The sequence below is a fragment of the Sciurus carolinensis genome, chromosome 7 (genome assembly GCF_902686445.1).
Source record: "Sciurus carolinensis chromosome 7, mSciCar1.2, whole genome shotgun sequence".
NCBI lineage: Eukaryota > Metazoa > Chordata > Mammalia > Rodentia > Sciuridae > Sciurus > Sciurus carolinensis.
In genome coordinates, this window is record NC_062219.1 from 87,470,936 (window position 1) to 87,490,260 (window position 19,325).

Below are 19,325 nucleotides of genomic sequence, written 5' to 3' on the forward strand. Positions count from 1 at the left end.
CTGTCATTTCTTCTGCCATGCTGTCGTTGGATTTTATTGATGTAACATCTGGATTTGTTTGGGACATTTTCTTCCCTTGTTTTCTCATATTGTTTAGGAATCAGTGGGTCATTAAGATATTGCAGATTTCCTCTATTGACTTATAAGGTCCCTAAAGATTGCTAGTATATCCCCTCTTATCCTTCAGTAGCCTGAAGTCTTGGAGGAAGTTGATAATGCGGAGCTCCACGAAGAAGCTGCTTCTCTAGGGGTGGTGACCCTCAGGTGGGGTATATTCCCTGCTAGTGGGCAGAGGTGCCCCCATTTGTTGACCAATGGTCATCCAACGGGGAACTAGGCTGCAAGGCCTGTTTGTGCCTGTGTCTCTGGTTTTACTGTCCCTGTGGGAAAACCTCACCCGGCAGGGAAGACTCACCCGGTGGGTGGGGAGGTCTCGCTGGTCAGTTCCTCTCCTAGAGGTTCCCCTCAATCTACAACTACCGCCTGGGCTATGCTGCCTTCCTCTGCAACGTTCCCAGGGGCCCGGACCTACCTCCTGGGCCTGGGAGCCTCACCCTTCGCAGGCGAGTCTCCTTAGGCTGCCTCTCCCAGAGAATCTGCCCACAGTCCTGGAAACTTCGCTCCGCCCCTAGGCGTGTCTCTGTGCGGCTCTTCCAGCAAGAAGCCGCCTAGCTCCTGGGACCCTGCTCTGCACCTAATCGCCTGGCTATGCGGCCCCTCCTCTGAGCCGCCACCTGGAGCCCCGTACAATATCTCCGAGACCCAGATACCCGCCACACACCTCCTCCTCCGGACAGCGGCCGGTTTCCGACGCAGTCACTAGGAGTCCAAGCAGCTCACTTCGCATCTCCTCCTCCCGCCAACCGCCCATAGCCCTAGGCAGTCACTCCAAGTCCAAGTGACCTGTCCTGTTCCTCCTCCTCCTCCTCGGGGAAGACCCCCAGGTGTTCAGGAGCGGTGGCTCCGAGACCAAGTGACCCACCGCGCTCCTCCTCCAGGCAGGTCACTGGTGTTCAGGAGCAGTCGCTTTTAGTCCATCAACTCACCACTCGCTTCCTCCTCTGGCAACTGCCTGTGGCTCTGATGCAGTCACTCCTAGACCAAGGGACCCGCCGCACCTCTCCTCTTTCTCTGGGCAACCCCCCAGTGTTCAGAAGCGGTCGTTCTGAGTTCAAACAGCTCGCCACGCAGCTCCTCCTCAGGCAGCCGCCCGGAGCCCCAGTGGTTGCTCCGAGTCCAAGCGCTGTGCTGAGCCACCTCCTCTATGATGATCCCAGTTGTCCGTGTTTACCGCTCAAGCAGGGGGAGGGGCGTCTCGCCGGGCAGCTCTACTTCACAAAGTTCCCTACGTTCCAGTGCTACCGCCCCATCCGGGACGCCTCCCCAACAGGAGAGACTCACCCGGCGGCTTTGAGTTGGTCCCAAGTCTCTCACTATCTCCTCCTTTGAATCTTGCGTCCTGGAGCAATGTGAAATGCAGCCGCCCCCTAGTCCGCCATCTTGAAAAACCTGTATATATTTTTTTATAAACTCATGATTTGCTCTAGAATCAGAGGTTGGAGATAGTGACGTGGTTCAGATAATGAATTCTCCCAGGGAAAGGCAGTGTCTTGCTCCTATTTGTGACACCAGTCCCCAGCACAGGGGCTGGAATGTAGGAAACACTTAACATATTATGAATTAAAATCACAGTGAGTTAAAGACCTGGTACTGGAGAAATTAGGGAAAAGGGTAGGCAGGAGCCAGGGAAATAACTAAAATTGATGGAACTCAATAGGAGCAGAGACTAACTTGGAAATCCAGTTTGGATACACAGGTCAGAGCATGATGGTGGGTCTCAACCACAGGGGCAATGAGGAGATGGAGCCACAGAGAAGACAAGCAGCCTCTCGAGCAGGAGGCAGTGAGCTGTACCTGGGTAGTAAGCAAAGGGGCAAGATAATTCAATTCTGAGGAGAGAAGCCCTCCCGACTCTCTGTAAAGCGCAGATCAATTAGACAGACTTACAGCTTTAACTTTAGCTTTAACCTCCAACCTGCTGACATTGCTCTACTGTGTGGCCTCATTTTGGTTCATGCTTGTTTGTTTGGTTTAGGGCTCCACTGAGTTTTACAGGAATGACTTCAACTGTTTCCTAAATGACATCCACCCTATAACTTCCCTACTCAGTTCAGGTTCTACATCTTGTTTTAACTTTTTTTTTTTTTTTTTTTGTACCAGGGATTGAATTCTAGGGGCACTTCACTACTGAGCCACATCCCAGCCTCCCTCAACCTTTTTAAATTTTATTTGTTCTTTTTAGATATACATGACAGTAGAGTATATTTTGACATATTTGCACAAACACGGATTCTATCGCCCAGCTCTTTTTATACTTTATTTTGAGACAGGACCTTGCTAAGTTGCTGAGGCTGGCTTTGAACTTGTGATCCTCCTACCTCAGCCTCCAGAGTTGCTGGCATTACAGGCATGTGCCACCATGCCTGGTTTGTTTTAATTTTAACACCATAACCATAATACTGTGATGATCTCAATATTAATGCTGGCTAATTTAAAATTGGGTATCTTCTTTCATCAAGAATCTATTGGCAATTGCCACCCAATATCCCTGTATTAAATGCTGACACTAAATCAACTTTGGATTCTATTCTCAAAAAGTTTACAGTTCAATAGGTGCTTCATTTTTTTATCCTCTCTGTGCTGGCTCACTGTTCTTCAGTTGCTGTGGTCTTCTTGTCTCTCCTTGTTGCAGCAGGTCCAATGTTGCCCAGGGCTTTTCTCCTTGCAGCTCCATCTGCCGACAAGGTTCTTCCTAATCACTGCAAGTCTTATTGCCTCACTTCATTCAAGACTCGGCTATAATGCTGCTCCTTTTCAGTGGAATTTTCTAAGCAGATTATGAAATATGCCCTCATAATCTCTACTTTTTTCTTTCTTTCCTTTTACTTGTAATTCCTGATTTATTGATTTGCTTGTTTACTGTATAGCTTCCCCACAAAAACGTGAATTCCCTGAGGAAAGAGATTTTGATTGTTTTGTTCATTGTTTGTATCCTCAGCTCCTAAAAGATGCTTTGTCCATATTGGGAACTGATTACTCACAAAGAGAACTGCATAAATCTTGTTAAATAAATGAGGAATAAAAGAGATATAACATAAAATAGACAGTGCTAAAGAAAGTTAGAGGAAAGAGTTCTTGGAAGGAGGAGGTATTTGGAGTTCCCAGTGGTGGGGATGATTTAATGATGGAGTGGTAGTAAGGGAAGGATGTTCTTCCTATTGCCAACTTTCTTGCATTCTAATTTTTTTTTGTCTGTGTGGTGCTGGAGATTGAACCCAGGGCCTTCGTGCATGCAAGGTAAGCACTCTACCAACTGAGTTATATCCCTAGCCCAGGATTCTAATTTTTTTTAAAAGCAGTCTTGTAAAGTTTACCAACCTACTGTTCCCCACCCACCCTCAGCTGAATATACTTTTGTCGAGCTCAAATGGAGCTAAGCATCAATGTAGACCTGGTTGAGGGTGGCTTATTGATTATGCTAAGGACGTCTGCTGGGCTGTTCATCATTGAAACAAATATTATGGAGAAATATTGTGATAGAATAGACCATTCGGTTAGATATTAATATTTGCATCATAAGTGTGGAAGTTTTTCTTTCCTTATCTTTAAAAAAAAAGACTTTAAAATATATTATGCAAAGTTCTCTTTGTGAGTAATCAAGATCATTAATTGGGAAGAAAAAAATTCAATACAATGACATGCAGAAGCCCAGTGTAAGGAAAGCACTTGATATTGCCCCTTCTACCTGGAATGGCACAGCACAGACAGGAAGTTTATTTCCTGGTCCCAAACACATTCTGCAAACAACAAAGCATAGGTTTAAGTATTTGAAACATGAATGAAGGACCCCTTTCAAAATGAGGAAGTGGAAATAGGTCAGCTCATCATGCTTGGCCTTGCTGGTGTGGAGGCAGACAAGGTAAAGGGCTTGCTTCCATGATGGAGACTTCTGAAGACCGTGAGCATTACCAACCCCATGCTCAAGGAAGACATTTGTCCCTGCCACCACCTGGCTCTTGAATGACACACCCTTACACACAGGGAATTTCTGTTTTTTGTTGTCTTAGAGCTGGAACTTCACCTGGTTGGAACATCCAGGTCTTGGTGGGGGCAGCTGCGTGATGCATCATGCAGGAGGCATAGCAGACTGTGAGCTGACGGTGTGGGACCAGGCAGCGGTGCCAGTCCTTGCCTTTGTCAGACACGATTTCATTTTCTTAAACTTGAACAGCTCTTCCCTCTAACATCTAAAGTACTTTTCACAGGGAAACTTCCTTACTATATTATTATCCTTCAGTTAAGATTCAGTGTAGGTGTTTAACTACTCCTGCCTTTTCTTTTCAGTCATCAGCAGATTGATGAGGGTCGTTAGTCTCCATGAATCATTTTAAGCTTATTTGCATTTTCCTTGATGAAAGAAAAGCAAAGGAAAATAATTGCAGTTTTCAATGCTCATTGGGATATTCTGAGAGTTTTCTACAGTAAATTATAGGGATGTGAGAAACCTAAAGAAGCATCACTCATTTCTCATGTGATTGCTTAATATCTCAAACTGTATCATTTCTATTGCAAACATAAGATTTAATACCCTTGAATGGATTCTTATCCTTACACTCTGTTATCCTGTCTTACAATGTTTAGCATCAGGAGCTTTAAATGTAAAGACTAATGTAATCATATTCTACATCAAATCAGTACAATTCCATATGCAAACTTCCCTACTTTGCAAGGACTGGCAAATAAATGTGTTTGTGGCTGATTCCTCTCTCCCTTCCTCCCTCTAATACTGGTAAACAGGAAATGGCAACAATATCTTTAGGTCTTCAGTACCATGTTATATAGTGTATAGTTACATAGCAATTAAAAAAAAAACCACACTCACCCAATTAAAAAAGAAAACAAACATGTAACAGATTAATTATGTAGTTGTTTTAGCTATTCAAGGGAACTCTTCATTTTACAAAGGGATTCACTACAGATTTTCTAGTGAAAATCTAAGCTCTACTAGTGTACTTAAGATATAATTAGATCTGCCTAAATTGGATTTGTACACATTTCAGGAACTGATTCACTATGCAAGGAAACAGCAAACCCATGTTTGCTTTGCTACATGAAGCATAAGCAGCAAATATGCATATGTTATATCCAGAAGGTGTCAAACAACCAGATGTTTGGGAAAACCTGGGTATCTGACCATGCATTCAAATACCAATCCAAATGCTTAGCATGGTATATTTGGGTATGAAGTCTTTCTAGCATAACAGGAGGAGCACATACATGACATAATCTCCATTGTACTAAAACTGATAGTGCACCCCTTCTATTACTTATGGGTGGGCAAATTTTGATGAAAATTTTGCAAATAATATCCATCACTTTTATTAAATGAAGAAGTTGTTTTCTATGTGATTAACAATTTGCATTTAAAGGTCTAAAATAAAATAAACAATAATAATTATTATTGATATTAATTATTATTATTATTTTGATACTGGGAAGCAACTACTCTTTCAATGAGCTAAACCCCAGCCCCTAAAAGTAACCTGAAAGTCAAGATGTAACCAACAGAAAAGAAATGCACTTGAAACAGTATTGTTCTCAAAAAGACAGGAAATGAAATGCTAAAATATACAACCTCATGCTAACAAAATCAAAATAGCCACAGCAAAATTTTCCACAACAGTCTAATCTGGAAGTAGAGGAGTTTACTTTACTAGATTGATGCTCACCTGAACAATGTGAGCTGGGACTAGAAGACAAAACTTCACACTGTGGATTAGGCTGTTGAGTGCTTACAAAATAGTATTTAGAATACCTGATACAAAGAACATCCAGTGGTCTAAACTGATATACCCCTTTGTGATAATTTTGTAAGTGGATCTCTTTATGAAAAAAGAAACCAACTTATTCTGGGTAAAAGTGTTGTAGGCATCACTTGAGGATTAGGGGACCAAAAAAAAAAAAAAAAAACCCTTAGAACTTAGTGCTTCACTGGGTGGTGGCAAATGCATTCGAAGGAACTAAGAGAATAAGAGGTAGTTGAATGTCTTGAAGATAAGTCTGGGCTTTTAGTCAGCAAGGCCTGTGTAAAAATCACAGCTCTGTTTTATACTTGGTATATTATCTCACACAATTTATCAGGCCAATTAGGTAAAATGGGCATGGGGTGGGGAGGATAATACTTAACATTGTAAGGTGTTTTTGTTCGTTAGTTTAAACAAGAAATCAGTAAGTCTGATAAATAAAATATACTCAAATGCTAGCTCCCTTTAGGTTTTGACAACTTTGCAAAATATAAGACATTAATATTAGCTTTAAATTGTCCTTGGAATTTGGATACACAGCCTCAGACATGTTCTTAAGTTCATAAATTTTATCTCCAGAGGGAAGGTAGAGCAGCGACTCTGTCAGATCTGGAGTGATCCCTGCCTAATGCTCCTCTCAACAGAGGTAGACATTGAGAGAAGAGCTTACAAAGCCATGAGCACTGTCATCAGACACATTTACCACAAAACTACAACAATAAAAATTCATTTCATTAGTCACTAGAAATAAGTGGTTATTGTGAACACATCAAGTCACTTTTAGTTAGATAAATATGTTTGTGGACAAAACTGCCACAATTAAGAGAGTTTGATTGTGGCAAGAAAACTCTTACAAAGATGCTTCCACTATAAAAGTATAATATTTTCTCCCATGTAGCATTTAAAAATATTCCACAGTTCACTTGCTCTTGTGTTAAGTCCTCATACATGAAAAAGTCAGTGATTGTAATATTTGCTAGCTTTCCAAGTATTTTCTCTGTGCAGGGCTCCAGTTCTAAGAGCTTCAATTTATCTAATTTTAGTAACAAACTTATGAAATAAGGTATATTATTATCAGCATGTTTTTGAATTTTTAATTTCATTTAATTTTTAAAATTTTTTATTGTCATAAAATACTTATAAAATATACCCCTTAACCACATTAAAATACATTTCAGTGGTGTAATCATTTCATACATTTCATAATGTTGTGTAATCACTGTCATACAAATCCAAAAGTCTCTTCATCTTAATAAATTGAAAAACTATGCATATTAAACAATAATTCCCCATTCCTCACTTCCCCCAACACCTAGAAACCATCAATCTACTTTACCTCTCTGATGTTTGACTAAGTCATCTCATGTAAGTGGAACGATATATTAATATTCTTTTTGTAACTGAATTATTTCACTTAGCAACAAGGTCCTTGAGGTTCATCTATATTATAGCATGTCCCCATTTCCTTCCATTTTTAGGGCTGAATAGTATATTGTTGAATGTTTATAAAAATATTGCTTATTTTTTTTATCTTTCAATGGACACTTGTTTTGCTTCCACATTTTAGCCCTTATGAATAATGGTACTATGAACATGGGCATACAAGTATTTCTTCGAGATCCCGCTTTCAATTTCTTTGGCTGTACACCCAGAAGTGAATTTGCTGCATAATAAGGTAACTCTATTTTTAGTTTTTGGAGGAACTGTCATACTCTTTCCTACAGTGGCTATATCATTTCATATTTCCACCAATAGTGCAAAAGGGTTCCAGTTTTACACATCCTTGCTGACATTCAATATTTTCTTTCTTTCCCTCCCTCCCTCCCTCCCTCCCTCCCTCCCTTCCTTCCTTCCTTCCTTCCTTCCTTCCTTTTTTTGTAATACTGGAGATTGAACCCTGGGGCACTCTACCTCTGAGTTACATCCTTAGCCCTTCCTTATTATACTTTGAGACAGTCTTGCTAAGTTGCACAGGATGGCCTTGAACTTGGAATTCTCCTGCCTCAACCTCCTGAGTGCCCGGGATTACATGCGTGTACACTATGCCCAACTGTGATTGTTTTGATAGTAGCCATCCTAATGGGTGTGAATGGTATTTCATTCAAATTTTGATTTGTACTTCCCTAATAATTAGTGATGTTGACCATCTTTTCATGTGCTTATGGCCATTTATATATCTTCTTTGAAGAAAAGTCTATTGAAGTTCTTTGCTTATTAAAAAAAAATATGGTAGAAGTTTGTCCCTTGGAAAATAGTCTGCAGTTGAGCAGTTCAGTGCTGTTTGGGTGTCTTTCTCATTTTTAAATCAGGTTGTTTTACTATTATTGAGTTTTAGGAATTCTCTACATATTCTGGATATTATTCCTGTATCAGATTTATGATATGCAGATGTTTTCTTCTTTCTTGTGAGTTGACTTTTTACTCTGTTGATACTGTTTTTTATTTATTTTTATTTTTAGTTATAATGACAATAGAATGTATTCTGGTAGAATGAATATACATACATAAAGTATAACTTATTCTATTAGATTCCCACTCTTGTGGTCATACTTGATGTGGAGTTACCCTGGTTATACACAAATACAAGGCTAGGAAAGTTATGACCAATAAATTCTGCTGTCTTCCCTATCCTCCTCTTCCCTTTGTTATCCTTTGTCTGTTCCAATCTACTTCTATTATTCCCTTACTCAACCTCCCTTGTTTTGGGTTAGCATCCACAAATTAGAGAGAATATTCAGCCTTTGGTTTTATTTTTTTGGGGGGGGAATTGGCTTATTTCAATTAGCATGATATTTTCTAGTTCCATCCATTTACTAGCCATAATTTCATTCTTCTTTATAGTTGAGTAATATTCCATTGTGTTTATACCACATTTTCTTTATCCATTCATCCATTGAAGGACACCTAGGTTGTTTCCATAGCTTAGTTATTGTGAGTTAAGCTGGTATAAACATGGATGTGGCTGCATCACTGTAATATGCTGATTTTAAGTCTTTTGGGTATAGACTGAGGAGTGAGATAACTGGGTCAAATGGTGGTCCCATTCCAGGTTTTCTAAGGAATCTCCATAATGCTTTCTATAGTGATTGTACCAATTTGCAGTCACACCAACAATGTATGAGAGTACCTTTCTCCCCACATCCTTACCAACATTTATTGTTTCTTGTATTCTTTATAATTGCCATTCTGACTGGAGTGAGATGGAATCTCAGTGTAGTTTTAATTTGCGTTTTTATAATTGCTAGAGATGTTGAACATTTTTCATATATTTTTTGACCTTTCATAGCTCTCCTTTGAAGTGCCTGTTCGGTTCCTTTGCCCATTTATTGATTGGGTTATTTATTATTCTGGTGTTAAGTTTTTTGAGTTCTTTATATATCTTGAAAATTAATGCCTTATCTGAGGTATTGGTGGTGAGGATTTTCTTCCAATCTGTAGGATCTCTGTATATGTTCTTGATTGTTTCTTTTGATGCGAAGAGGTTTTTCAGTTTGATACCATCCCATTTATTGATTCTTGACTTTTCTTTTGTGCTTTAGGAGTCCTGTTGAGGAATTCAGTTCCCAAGCCAACATGTTGAAGAGTTGGGCCTAGTTTTTCTTCTAGTAAGTGCAGGGTCTGTGGTCTAATGCCTAGGCCTTTGATCCACTTAGAGTTGAGTTTTGTGCAGGGAGAGATATAGGGGTTCAATTTCATTCTATTACATATGTATTTCCAGTTTTCCCAGCACCATTTATTGAAGAGGCTATCTTTTTTCCAATGTACATTTATGGCATCTTTGCCTAGGATGAGATAACTGTATTTATGTGGATGTGCTCTATGTCTTCGGTTCTGTTCCATTTGTCTTTATGTCTGTTTTGGTGCCAATACCATGCTGTTTGTGTTACTACAACTTGGTAGAACAATTTAAGGTCTGGAGTTGTGATGTCACCTGCATCACTTTTCGTGCTAAGGATTGCTTTGGATATTCTGGGCCTCTTATTTTTCCAAATGAATTTCATGATTGCTTTTTCTATTTCTGCAAAGAACATCATTGGGATCTTTATAGGAATTGCATTAAATCAGTTTAGTGCTTTTGGTAGTATGGTCATTTTGATGATGTTGATTCTGCCTATCCAGGAACAAGGGAGATCTTTCTTCTGGGGTCTTCTTCAATTTCTTTCTTTAGTGTTCTGTAGCTTTCATTATAGAGGTCTTTCACTTCTTTTGTTAGGTTGATTACCAAATATTTTATTATTTTTTTGTGGTTATTGTAAAGGGGATAGTTTTCCTGATTTCTCTTTCAGCTGATATGTCTTTGGTGTATAAAAATACAATTGATTTATTGGTATTGATTTTAAACCCTGCTACTTTGTGGAATTTATTTATGAATTCTTGGAACTTTCTAGTAGAGTTTTGTGGGTCTTCTAAATATAGAATCATGTCATCAGCAAATAGGGATACTTTGAGTTCTTCTTTTCCTATTGGTAACACTTAATTTCTTTCTTTAGTCTGATTGCTCTGGCTAGGGTTTCAAGGACTATGTTGAATAGAAGTGGTGAAAGAGAACATCCCTGTCTTGTTCCAGTTTTACAGGGAATGCTTTCAATTTTTCTCCATTTAGAATGATGCTGGCCTTGGGCTTAGCATAGATAGTTTTTACAATGTTGAGGTATGTTCCTACTATCCCTAGTTTTTCTAGTATTTTTAATACTTTCTCTTAAGAGTTTCATACTTTTAGACCTTATATTTAGGTCTTTCATCTGTTTGGTGTTAATTTTTGAGTGTGGTTGTTAGGCAAGGGTCCAACTTCATCCTCTTGCTTATGGACTTTCCCAGCACCATTTGTTGAAAAAATAGTCCTTTCCCCATTGAATTGCCTTTTCTCCCTTGTTAAAAATAATTTGACAATATATGCAAGGATCTATTTCTGAACTCTCTGTTCTATTATATTGGTCTGTATGTGTGTCTTTATGCCACTACCATACTGTTTTTATCACTGTAACTTTGTAATAAATATTGAAACTTGGAATTGGGAGTCTGCCAAGTTTGTTCTTTTTCCAAATTTTTTTGATAACATAGGATTCTTTGAAATTCTATTCAAATTTTAGGATGGCTTTTTATATTTTTGCAAAAAAAAAAAAAAGCCAAAAAAAACTTCCTTGGGATTTTAATGAGGATTACATCAATTCTGTAGACCATTTTGAGTAGCCTTGACTGCTTAACAATATTAAGTCTTCAAAACCATGGACATGGGATATGTCTCCATTGATTAAAGGCTTATTTAATTTATTTCAGCAATGTTCTGCAGTTTTCACTGTATAAATACTTGTAAATTCCTGTATAAATACTAAGTAAATTCCTAAGTATTCTATTCTTTTTGAGGCTGTTGTTAATGGAATTATACATTATAAATGGAATTTTCATAATTTGCTTTCAGATTGATCATTGTTAGTGTACAGAAATGCAACTGGTTTTTGTGTGTTGACTTCATATACTGCTATTTTGCTGGATTCACTTATTATCTCATAGTATTTTTTTAAGACATTGATAGACCTTTATTTTATTCATTTATTTTTATGTGGTGCTGAGACTCGAACCCAGTGCCTCACACATGCTAGGCGAGTGCTCTACCACTGAGCCACAACCCCAGCCCTCATACTTTTTTTTTAGTGGAAGTTTTTCTGCATATGAGATTGCATCGTCTGTGAACTTAGATAATTTTACTTTTTCCTTTTCAATTCAGATGCCTTTTATTTCTTTCACATGTCTAATTTCTTTAGGTAGAACTCACAGTACTATGTTGAATATGAGTGGTGAAAGCAGGCATTTTGTCTTGTTCCTCATCTTATGGGAAAAACTTTTAGTCCTTCATTCAGTATGGATGTTGATTGTATGTTTTTTGTATAAGGCTTTTATTATATTGAGGTAGTTTCTTTCTATTCCTGCTTTGTTGAGTGTTTCCTTTTTATCATGAAATGGTGTCATGCTTTGCCAAATGCCTTTTCTGCATCTATTGAAAAAAATCACATGACTGGTTCCCTTCATTCTGTTAAATGCCTTTTCTGCATCTATTGAAAAAAATCACATGACTGGTTCCCTTCATTCTGTTAAAGGTGTGTATTTGACAGTTTGAACCAGGCTTCCAGTCCAGAATTTAACCCCATTTGGTCATGGTGTATTATCTCTTTAACATGCTGCTGAATTTGGTTTACTAGGATGTTGTTGATGATTTTTATATGAATGTTCACAAGGGTTATTAGTCTGTAGTTTTCTTTTCTTGTAGTATCTCTGGCTTTGGTATCGAAGTAGCAAAGGCCCCATAGAATCAGAAAACATTACTTCATTTTCAAATTTTTAAAAAAGTTTGAGAAGGATTGCTATTAGTTCTTTAAACATTTGTTAGAATTCACTAGTGCAGCCATCAGGTCCCAAGCTTTGTTTTTCAGGAGATTTTTGATTATTTACAGAATTTCCTTACCAGTTATTGATAGGTCTATTCAGGTTTTATATTTCTTCTTGATTTAGTCTTGGTAGGTTTTGTATTTCTAGGACTTGGTTCATTTCATTTATTAAATTTGTTCACAGTATTATCTTATAATCCTTTCTATTATTGTAGAATCATTGAGTTTCTGCTGAATCCTCCCTTTTTCTTAGTCTATCTAGCTAAATGTTTATTGATTTTGTTGATCTTTGCAAAGACCCTGTGTTTTGTTTCACTGGTTTTATTTTTTTCCTGTTGTCCATTTTATTTATCTATGTTCTAGTTTTTATCATTTCCTTCCTGTGGCTAGCTCTGGGTTTGGTTTGTTCTTCTTTTACTGTTTCCATAAGTTGTAAATTAGGCTGTTGAATTGATCTTTGGTGTTTTTTTTTTAACCTCTCAGTATTTCCTGATTTTCCTCATGATTTCTTATTTGGTCCATTGGTCATTTAAGGGTATTTGTTTAATTTTCACAGATTTGTGAACATCCCAATTTTGCTGATGTTACTGATTTTTACCTTCATCCCACTGTAGGAGAAGATACTTTGTGTGACGTCTATCTTTTAAAGTATACTAAGACTTAATTTGTGAACTGACATATGGTCTGTCTTATAAAGTGTCTATGTGTACTTGAGGAAGATGTGTGTGCGTGTTGTTGGGTACGGTGTTCTGTTCATGTCTGCTATGTCTAGTTTGTACATTGTGTTAGGTCGTCTCTTTTCTCATTGATCTTCTGACTGATTGTTCTATTCATGATTGATTGTGTAGTGTTGAAATCTCCAACTATTATCGTAGGAGTGTTTATTTCTCCCTTCAATTCTATCATTTTTTGTTTCATGTATTTTGATGGTTTGTTATGATGGATGTAAATATTTATAATTGTTATATCTTCTCCTTATATTGAAACTTTTATTATTATATAATGGTCTTCTTATCTCTTAAAACCACATTTGATTTAAAGCTTTTTTTGTCAGATTTTGGAATGGTGGCCACCTCTGCTCTCTTCTCCTTTTACATCCATTTTTTTCTTTGGAGCTAAAGTGAATCTCTTGTTATCAGCATATAATTTAAGGACGTTTTAATCCACTCTTCAAATCACTGTCTTTTGATTGGAAACCTTAACCTATTTATCTTTAAAGTTATTAATGATAAGGAAAAAATTTACTTTTGTCATTTTGCTATTTCTTTTCTAAATATCTTAAAGCATTTTTTGTCCCTCATATCTACATTACTGTATTCTTTTATGTGGCAGTGAAATGTTTAAATTTCTTTCTGATTTCCTTTTGTGTATATTCTTTTTACCATAGGGTTTATTAACATCTTAAAAGTTATGTCACTCTAATTTGAATTTATACCAGCACAACTTTGATAACATGCAAAAACTCTGCTACTTTACATCTTCATCCCCACTAATCTCAGAATTTTAGCTTTGTAGACTGTGTTTCAAAAGGGGGAAAAATAAAAATAAAGAGGAGGGTCGGGTCCATCAAGTTCCATAAAAGTTCCTTCAGCTGGAGGAGGATATTGTAATACTAGGAGGTATAACAAGAATGGCTGCCACAGTTTGTCTGAATTTTTGTGATCAGATGCAGTAATCAGTAATCATAGCACAGTTCTCTGATATTTGAAGGACAGGGCCCTTTTGCACACCCTGGCTCCTGCGAGCGATGTGAAGGCTGTTTCAGGAACACAGGCACAGATGCCTGCCATGGGCTGGCATGAGGGACCAGTAGCTGTTACTGTGCTAGAGCTGAAATTGACTGAAATTGACTATAATTTACTGTCCAACCCTTCCTCTAGAAATTGAAAGCAGTCAATAGATCCCAGAGTTCCAAAAATAGTTACATCAGATTCTGCCAGTGCAATTGTTGTCTAGGTAGGGAGGCCCATTCCTCGTGCTGTTTATTCTATCATCTTCTCCAAATCCTCCTATCCACTTTTCTTTTTACTTTTTTTTTTTTCTTTTTTGGTTTTGGGGATTGAACCCAGGGACACTTTACCACTGAGCTACATTCTAGTTCTTTTTTTTAAAAAAAATTATTTTGAGACAGGATATTATTAAGTTGGTGACAGCCTCACTAAATTGCTAAGTGCTGGTCTGCACTCCTCCTGCCTCAGCCTCCTGAATTGCTGGGATTACTGGTATGTTCCACCACCTTAGGCCTCATATCTATTGAACCCAGTGGCTCTCTACCACTGAACTACATACACCCCAACCCTCTTTTAAATTTTTTTATTTTGTAACAGGGCCTTACTAAATTGCATAGGCTAGCTTAGAACTTGCGATCTTCCTGCCTCAGCTGCCCAGGTTTCTGGGATTACAGGCATGTGCTACCACATCTGTCTCCTATCCACTTTTAACAAATGAGAAAACTAAGACACAGAGAAATGATTTCCCAAATCACAGAGGTAAAAAGTGGCAGAAATGGAATGGGACACAGGGTGCCTGGCTACAGAGACTATATCACATTCTTGAATTATAAATTGCTATTTCTGTAGAAAGAAATAAAGGGAGTGGGTATATAGCATGAAATCTTAGTTCATCCTAGTTCACCTAACTGAAAAGAATGAAAGAGTAAATTAGCATAGGTATTAATCTGGCTTGTAATTGAGGTAAATATGCAGCTTCAAGTTTACAAGTAGTTTTGGAATATAATTCTGGATGAGGATGACAAGAGCCTCTCTGGTCTGTGGGATAAAGAGCTGAAGTCTTCATGGGGCCTCAGGAGGTGAGCAAGACAATATCCAAATGGCTTGCATGCCATACCTTGGTGCCCTCAAGGAAACACTTTAGTGGAAAAGAGCAAGTGTTAAAGAGGCCCTGGGAGGTTTGTCTGGGGGCCAGGTTTGCTTGTAGTGTGCTCCCTGCCAGAAGTGTGGGTTCCTTTTACTTGACCAGAAATGAATTATAGGAAATCTCTGAGCACATTTAAAAATGTTTTTTAAAAACCTAAAAAGGACAAGGCTATGAAAAAATGCACAATTATGATGTGTGATTTATATGTCATTCTAAATCACTCCTCTGGTGGTGTATTTGTTCACAACAACATACCCCAAAGTATACAAAAGTGACTTTAATCTCAGCCTCTTGGGAGGTTGAGGTGGGAGAATCACTTAAGTCCAGGAGTAGCCTGAGCAACATAGCAAAACCCTGTCTTAGACAAACAAATTGACAACGTCTGTATTTTATCAACTAAAATGTATTCTAGTTACTAAATTCTGATCAGTTGTCCACTGCTCATCATGTTTAAAAATTCAAGGTTTTAGTCAATTTTGGTCTTTGTGGTTTTATGGGTTTCTTTGGTGTCTTTAGAAACTAAATAGCAATGATTAAATATACATTTCAGAGATTTGGAGGATGCAACCTAACATTTTAAATTATTTTTTCATATTTTTTATTGGTACATTATAATTTACATAATGGTGGGATTTGTTGTCATGCATTTGTACATGTGCACAATATAACAATGTAATTTTTCCAATAGCACTCCACAACTCTTCCCCCTTAGTATTTCCCCTTTCCTTCCCGTGCATTTTGGATTCTTGATTTATGAAAGAAACCTTTTTATGAAATTCCTAATGATGATTTATTCCTAATATATATCAATGGTCATACAGGGGATCCAGTTTTTCATGTTCTCGAGTCAGAAAATGTGATGTATTTTCAGTTTAAATTCTTGTTTGTGATTCTGCATGTAGACATAAAACCAACTGTGCTTGAGATCTTTGGCTCAGATCACTTGTTGCAGTCAAAGGGGTGGACAAACCTAAAAGCCCACTTGCTACCCAAATGTAAACCTTGTAAATGGAACAATTCTCCAGTGTGCTCTGTGGTCTATCTGTTCTCTGTCTTGGGTTTTGAAACAGTAACCATAACATTAGAAATATACTGCTGAGCACAATTTTTATGGAAACAAATTGAGATAGATTTGTTTCAGACTCAAAAATATTTTCTCCCCTAATACTGAACCCAAAGACTTGATGATTTCTTGGCAACCTCAAGCACAAACTAGTCATCTTTTTAAAAGCTAAGGTAAGAAAAGCATCTGCCTTCCTCTCAGGTTATGTGAGTTGCAATCTTCCAGTTCTCACCTTCATAGCAATAACTTTTATTTCCAAAGTAAATGCTTATTGCTGTGTATAACCAATCTCTGTTTATTAGGGCACATAAACCATCTTAATTGGGCTCTCCTCCATCCTTCATTTTCCACTAGGTTTTACAGAAGTGAGTTGTTTCAGTTCATTCAGACGGTTCTGAGACTGTCAATTCTGATAATTTCGGACTAAGTGAGCAGGCCAAAATGGATGTAAATGAATCAAACTTTCAATCATATGTGATTTGAGTACACAGAGCTACATAGTTCAGTTGTAATAGAAGGTATAAGAGCTTAAAAGACCCAGAATAATTCATACTAAAATATCTTGAGGTCTTTTTCCATTTTAAAGTGAATTGAATAATTCTGTGTGGTTGAGGATTGACAGCAGAATGGAAACAGAGCAAACTGTAGAATTTTTCACCAGGTAACTGCATTAGCAGCAAAACTCATAATATAGTCTGTCAGTTGAAAAGAACATGAAGGAGCCTTCTGTTTTCTTATGAGGTGCCATATTCTCACAGTTCCTGGCCAATTATACTCAGCTACTGCTGAAATGAGGTTATTAGAAAATGCTCTCTTCCCTTGTAGCTTTTAGCAATAATGAGAGACTTCATGGATACTGACTCTTCTTATAATTTGTTTATTAGCATAGGTAAACATAATTAAAACTACTTTCAAATACTGCTTTCTAATTATAATGTGCCTATAACATAAGCTATTGTTCTATAATATCAAGACTGAATTTTAAAAATACATTCCTAAGGATTGACTACAAGGTTAAACTGGTGGGCAAATGCTTTAGTGATCTTTGAAACTTTTATATTTCATAGTAATATTCTTTTTTTTTCTAGATAGAAATTTCTGTGGGATAAAATGCATACCATAAATGTTATAGACAATTATTACAAAACATGAATTTTATGCACATTTTTGTTCATGTATTTCACTTACCAGAATTAAGAGGCAACTTGAGGCCAATTTTGTGTGTTCAGGGATGGTAGAAAACACGGACAAAATCAAGCAACCAAAGACAAGGAGGAAACTGTAAAACAACAATAAAAAAGAGGTATTTGATAAGAAACTTGCCTTATCATTATAGAAAGAATAAAACACCAGACCCACTTGAATAGGCATAAGGTCAAATCATAAAAGCCATAGTAGACACTAGCCATTTTGAATATCAAAATACAGTATGATATAAGGTGTAAATGGGGCTCCTTACAATTTGATTGATGAATAAAAGTTTGCATGTGTGGGTTTGTGTGTGTGTGAGAGAGAGACAGAGAGAGAGAGAGCGTGATGCTGTGTTTAAGTGTTTACATTTAAGAATCTACAAGTTTCCAATATAAATCTTTCCTCAAGCAGGGATCCTGAGAAAGATCCAGAAAGTGGTCTTGTTCTCCTACTGGAGCAGACTGCAGTCACTTTTCTTTCAAAGAAGCAGAATCCACCTCATGTTTGGCAACTTTAGTAAACTGTCAGGTATTTTAAGTCACGGTTACCAGGACACTGGCCCACTGTTAGTGTCTGATACTGCTCATGGATTCTCATTTGTCCCTCTTTTATATGAATAAGAATAGAAATGGGAAGGGGTGATCTACTCTGCTACCCATGCATCTCAATTTCCATGCAGTCAAACTGCCAGAGAAATGACCTCTGTGCTCTGTCTCCTCATATTATAATGATAAGAAGTGGAAGTCAGGAGCAACAATTTCTTACCTATCCATCTATAGACTTCTTTATTTCAAGAAAGGTGGAACTTGCAGAATGAAGGGATGAGTGAAGTTCCCACGGAACGTATAATAAAAGAGAAGACTCTGTTTCAAAGTCAACTTACAAGATGACAAAACAAAACACCTGAGTTACCTGCTTTGGAAAAATTTCAACTTTTACTTATTTCTGAGAAACTCATATAATAAGGTCCTTTAAAAGATCAGTTTTTGTGTTCTTCTGTGTAATAGTGGAGTTAATCCTTGCCTCCCCTTGGCTTGCCCTGAAAAGTCTTACAAATCTTTCTACTACCCTTCACTGAGAGTGCCTAAGGGCTTATAGCCAGGGATTGGCTAATATGGTCTGGGAAACAAATTCGGTCATAACACCTATTTTTGTAAATAAAGTTTTATTGGCACACAGCCATTGCTACTCATTATGTATTGTCTGTGACTGTTTTCATGTTACAACTACAAAACTGAGTAGTTGCAAAAGAGACAGTATGACCAGCAAGACAAATATTTACTATCTGGCTTTCCAGGGAATAAATTTGCTGATCCCGACTAATACCATCTATTCCTAATTTCTTTGTATCTGTCTCAACAGATAACTGGAGGGGAAGCTCATAATTGCTCATATTCTGCATTATGATAATAATTACCAACATTCACAGACCATTTCCTATAGGTTGGACACTGCACTAAACTTCCTTTACCTGCATTCTCCCACATTATCCTTACAAATTTGTGGAGTAGAATTGTCTCCAGTGTACAGACGTGAAAACTGAGAGGTAAGAATCTTTTGTAAGTAGTCCAAGGTTTTGCAGCAGGAGGGTTTGAGCACTGTGTGCAGTCAGCCTCCACACAGAATTGCTGGATGAGCTTCAGTGTGCCTGATGAGAATGATGATCATGTTCTTGGCTCAACAAGACATTGGGGGCTACCTCTCTATTACTTTAAATCAAGAGAGTAGTAGTTGCTGTTCCAGATAGAAGATGTTTCTAAGGGGAAGGATTCTACTAGTGATACAAATCTAGCACACAATGTTAATAATGTCACATGATCCTTGACTTGTTCATCTAATAAATCAGGATACTTTGGATTATATATTAAATTCATCCTAAATGAACTAGAAATTATAAACCAGTGGTCAAAATCTAGTGCATCTACATGACTACCAAACTACCAATGA

The 19,325-nt window shown here is 37.6% G+C and overlaps 1 protein-coding gene across 4 annotated transcripts in view; it reads right to left on the reverse strand.

Annotated features, from left to right (window-relative positions):
* Kcnq5 (potassium voltage-gated channel subfamily Q member 5) overlaps window positions 1-19,325 on the reverse strand; it is a 527,081-nt gene that overhangs the window by 152,906 nt on the left and 354,850 nt on the right. For all 4 annotated transcript variants that reach the window (XM_047559119.1, XM_047559117.1, XM_047559116.1 and 1 more), the window contains exon 2: window positions 17,376-17,466. In XM_047559119.1, coding sequence (XP_047415075.1) covers window positions 17,376-17,466 — 91 coding nt within the window. The remainder of the gene's footprint in view (window positions 1-17,375; window positions 17,467-19,325) is intronic.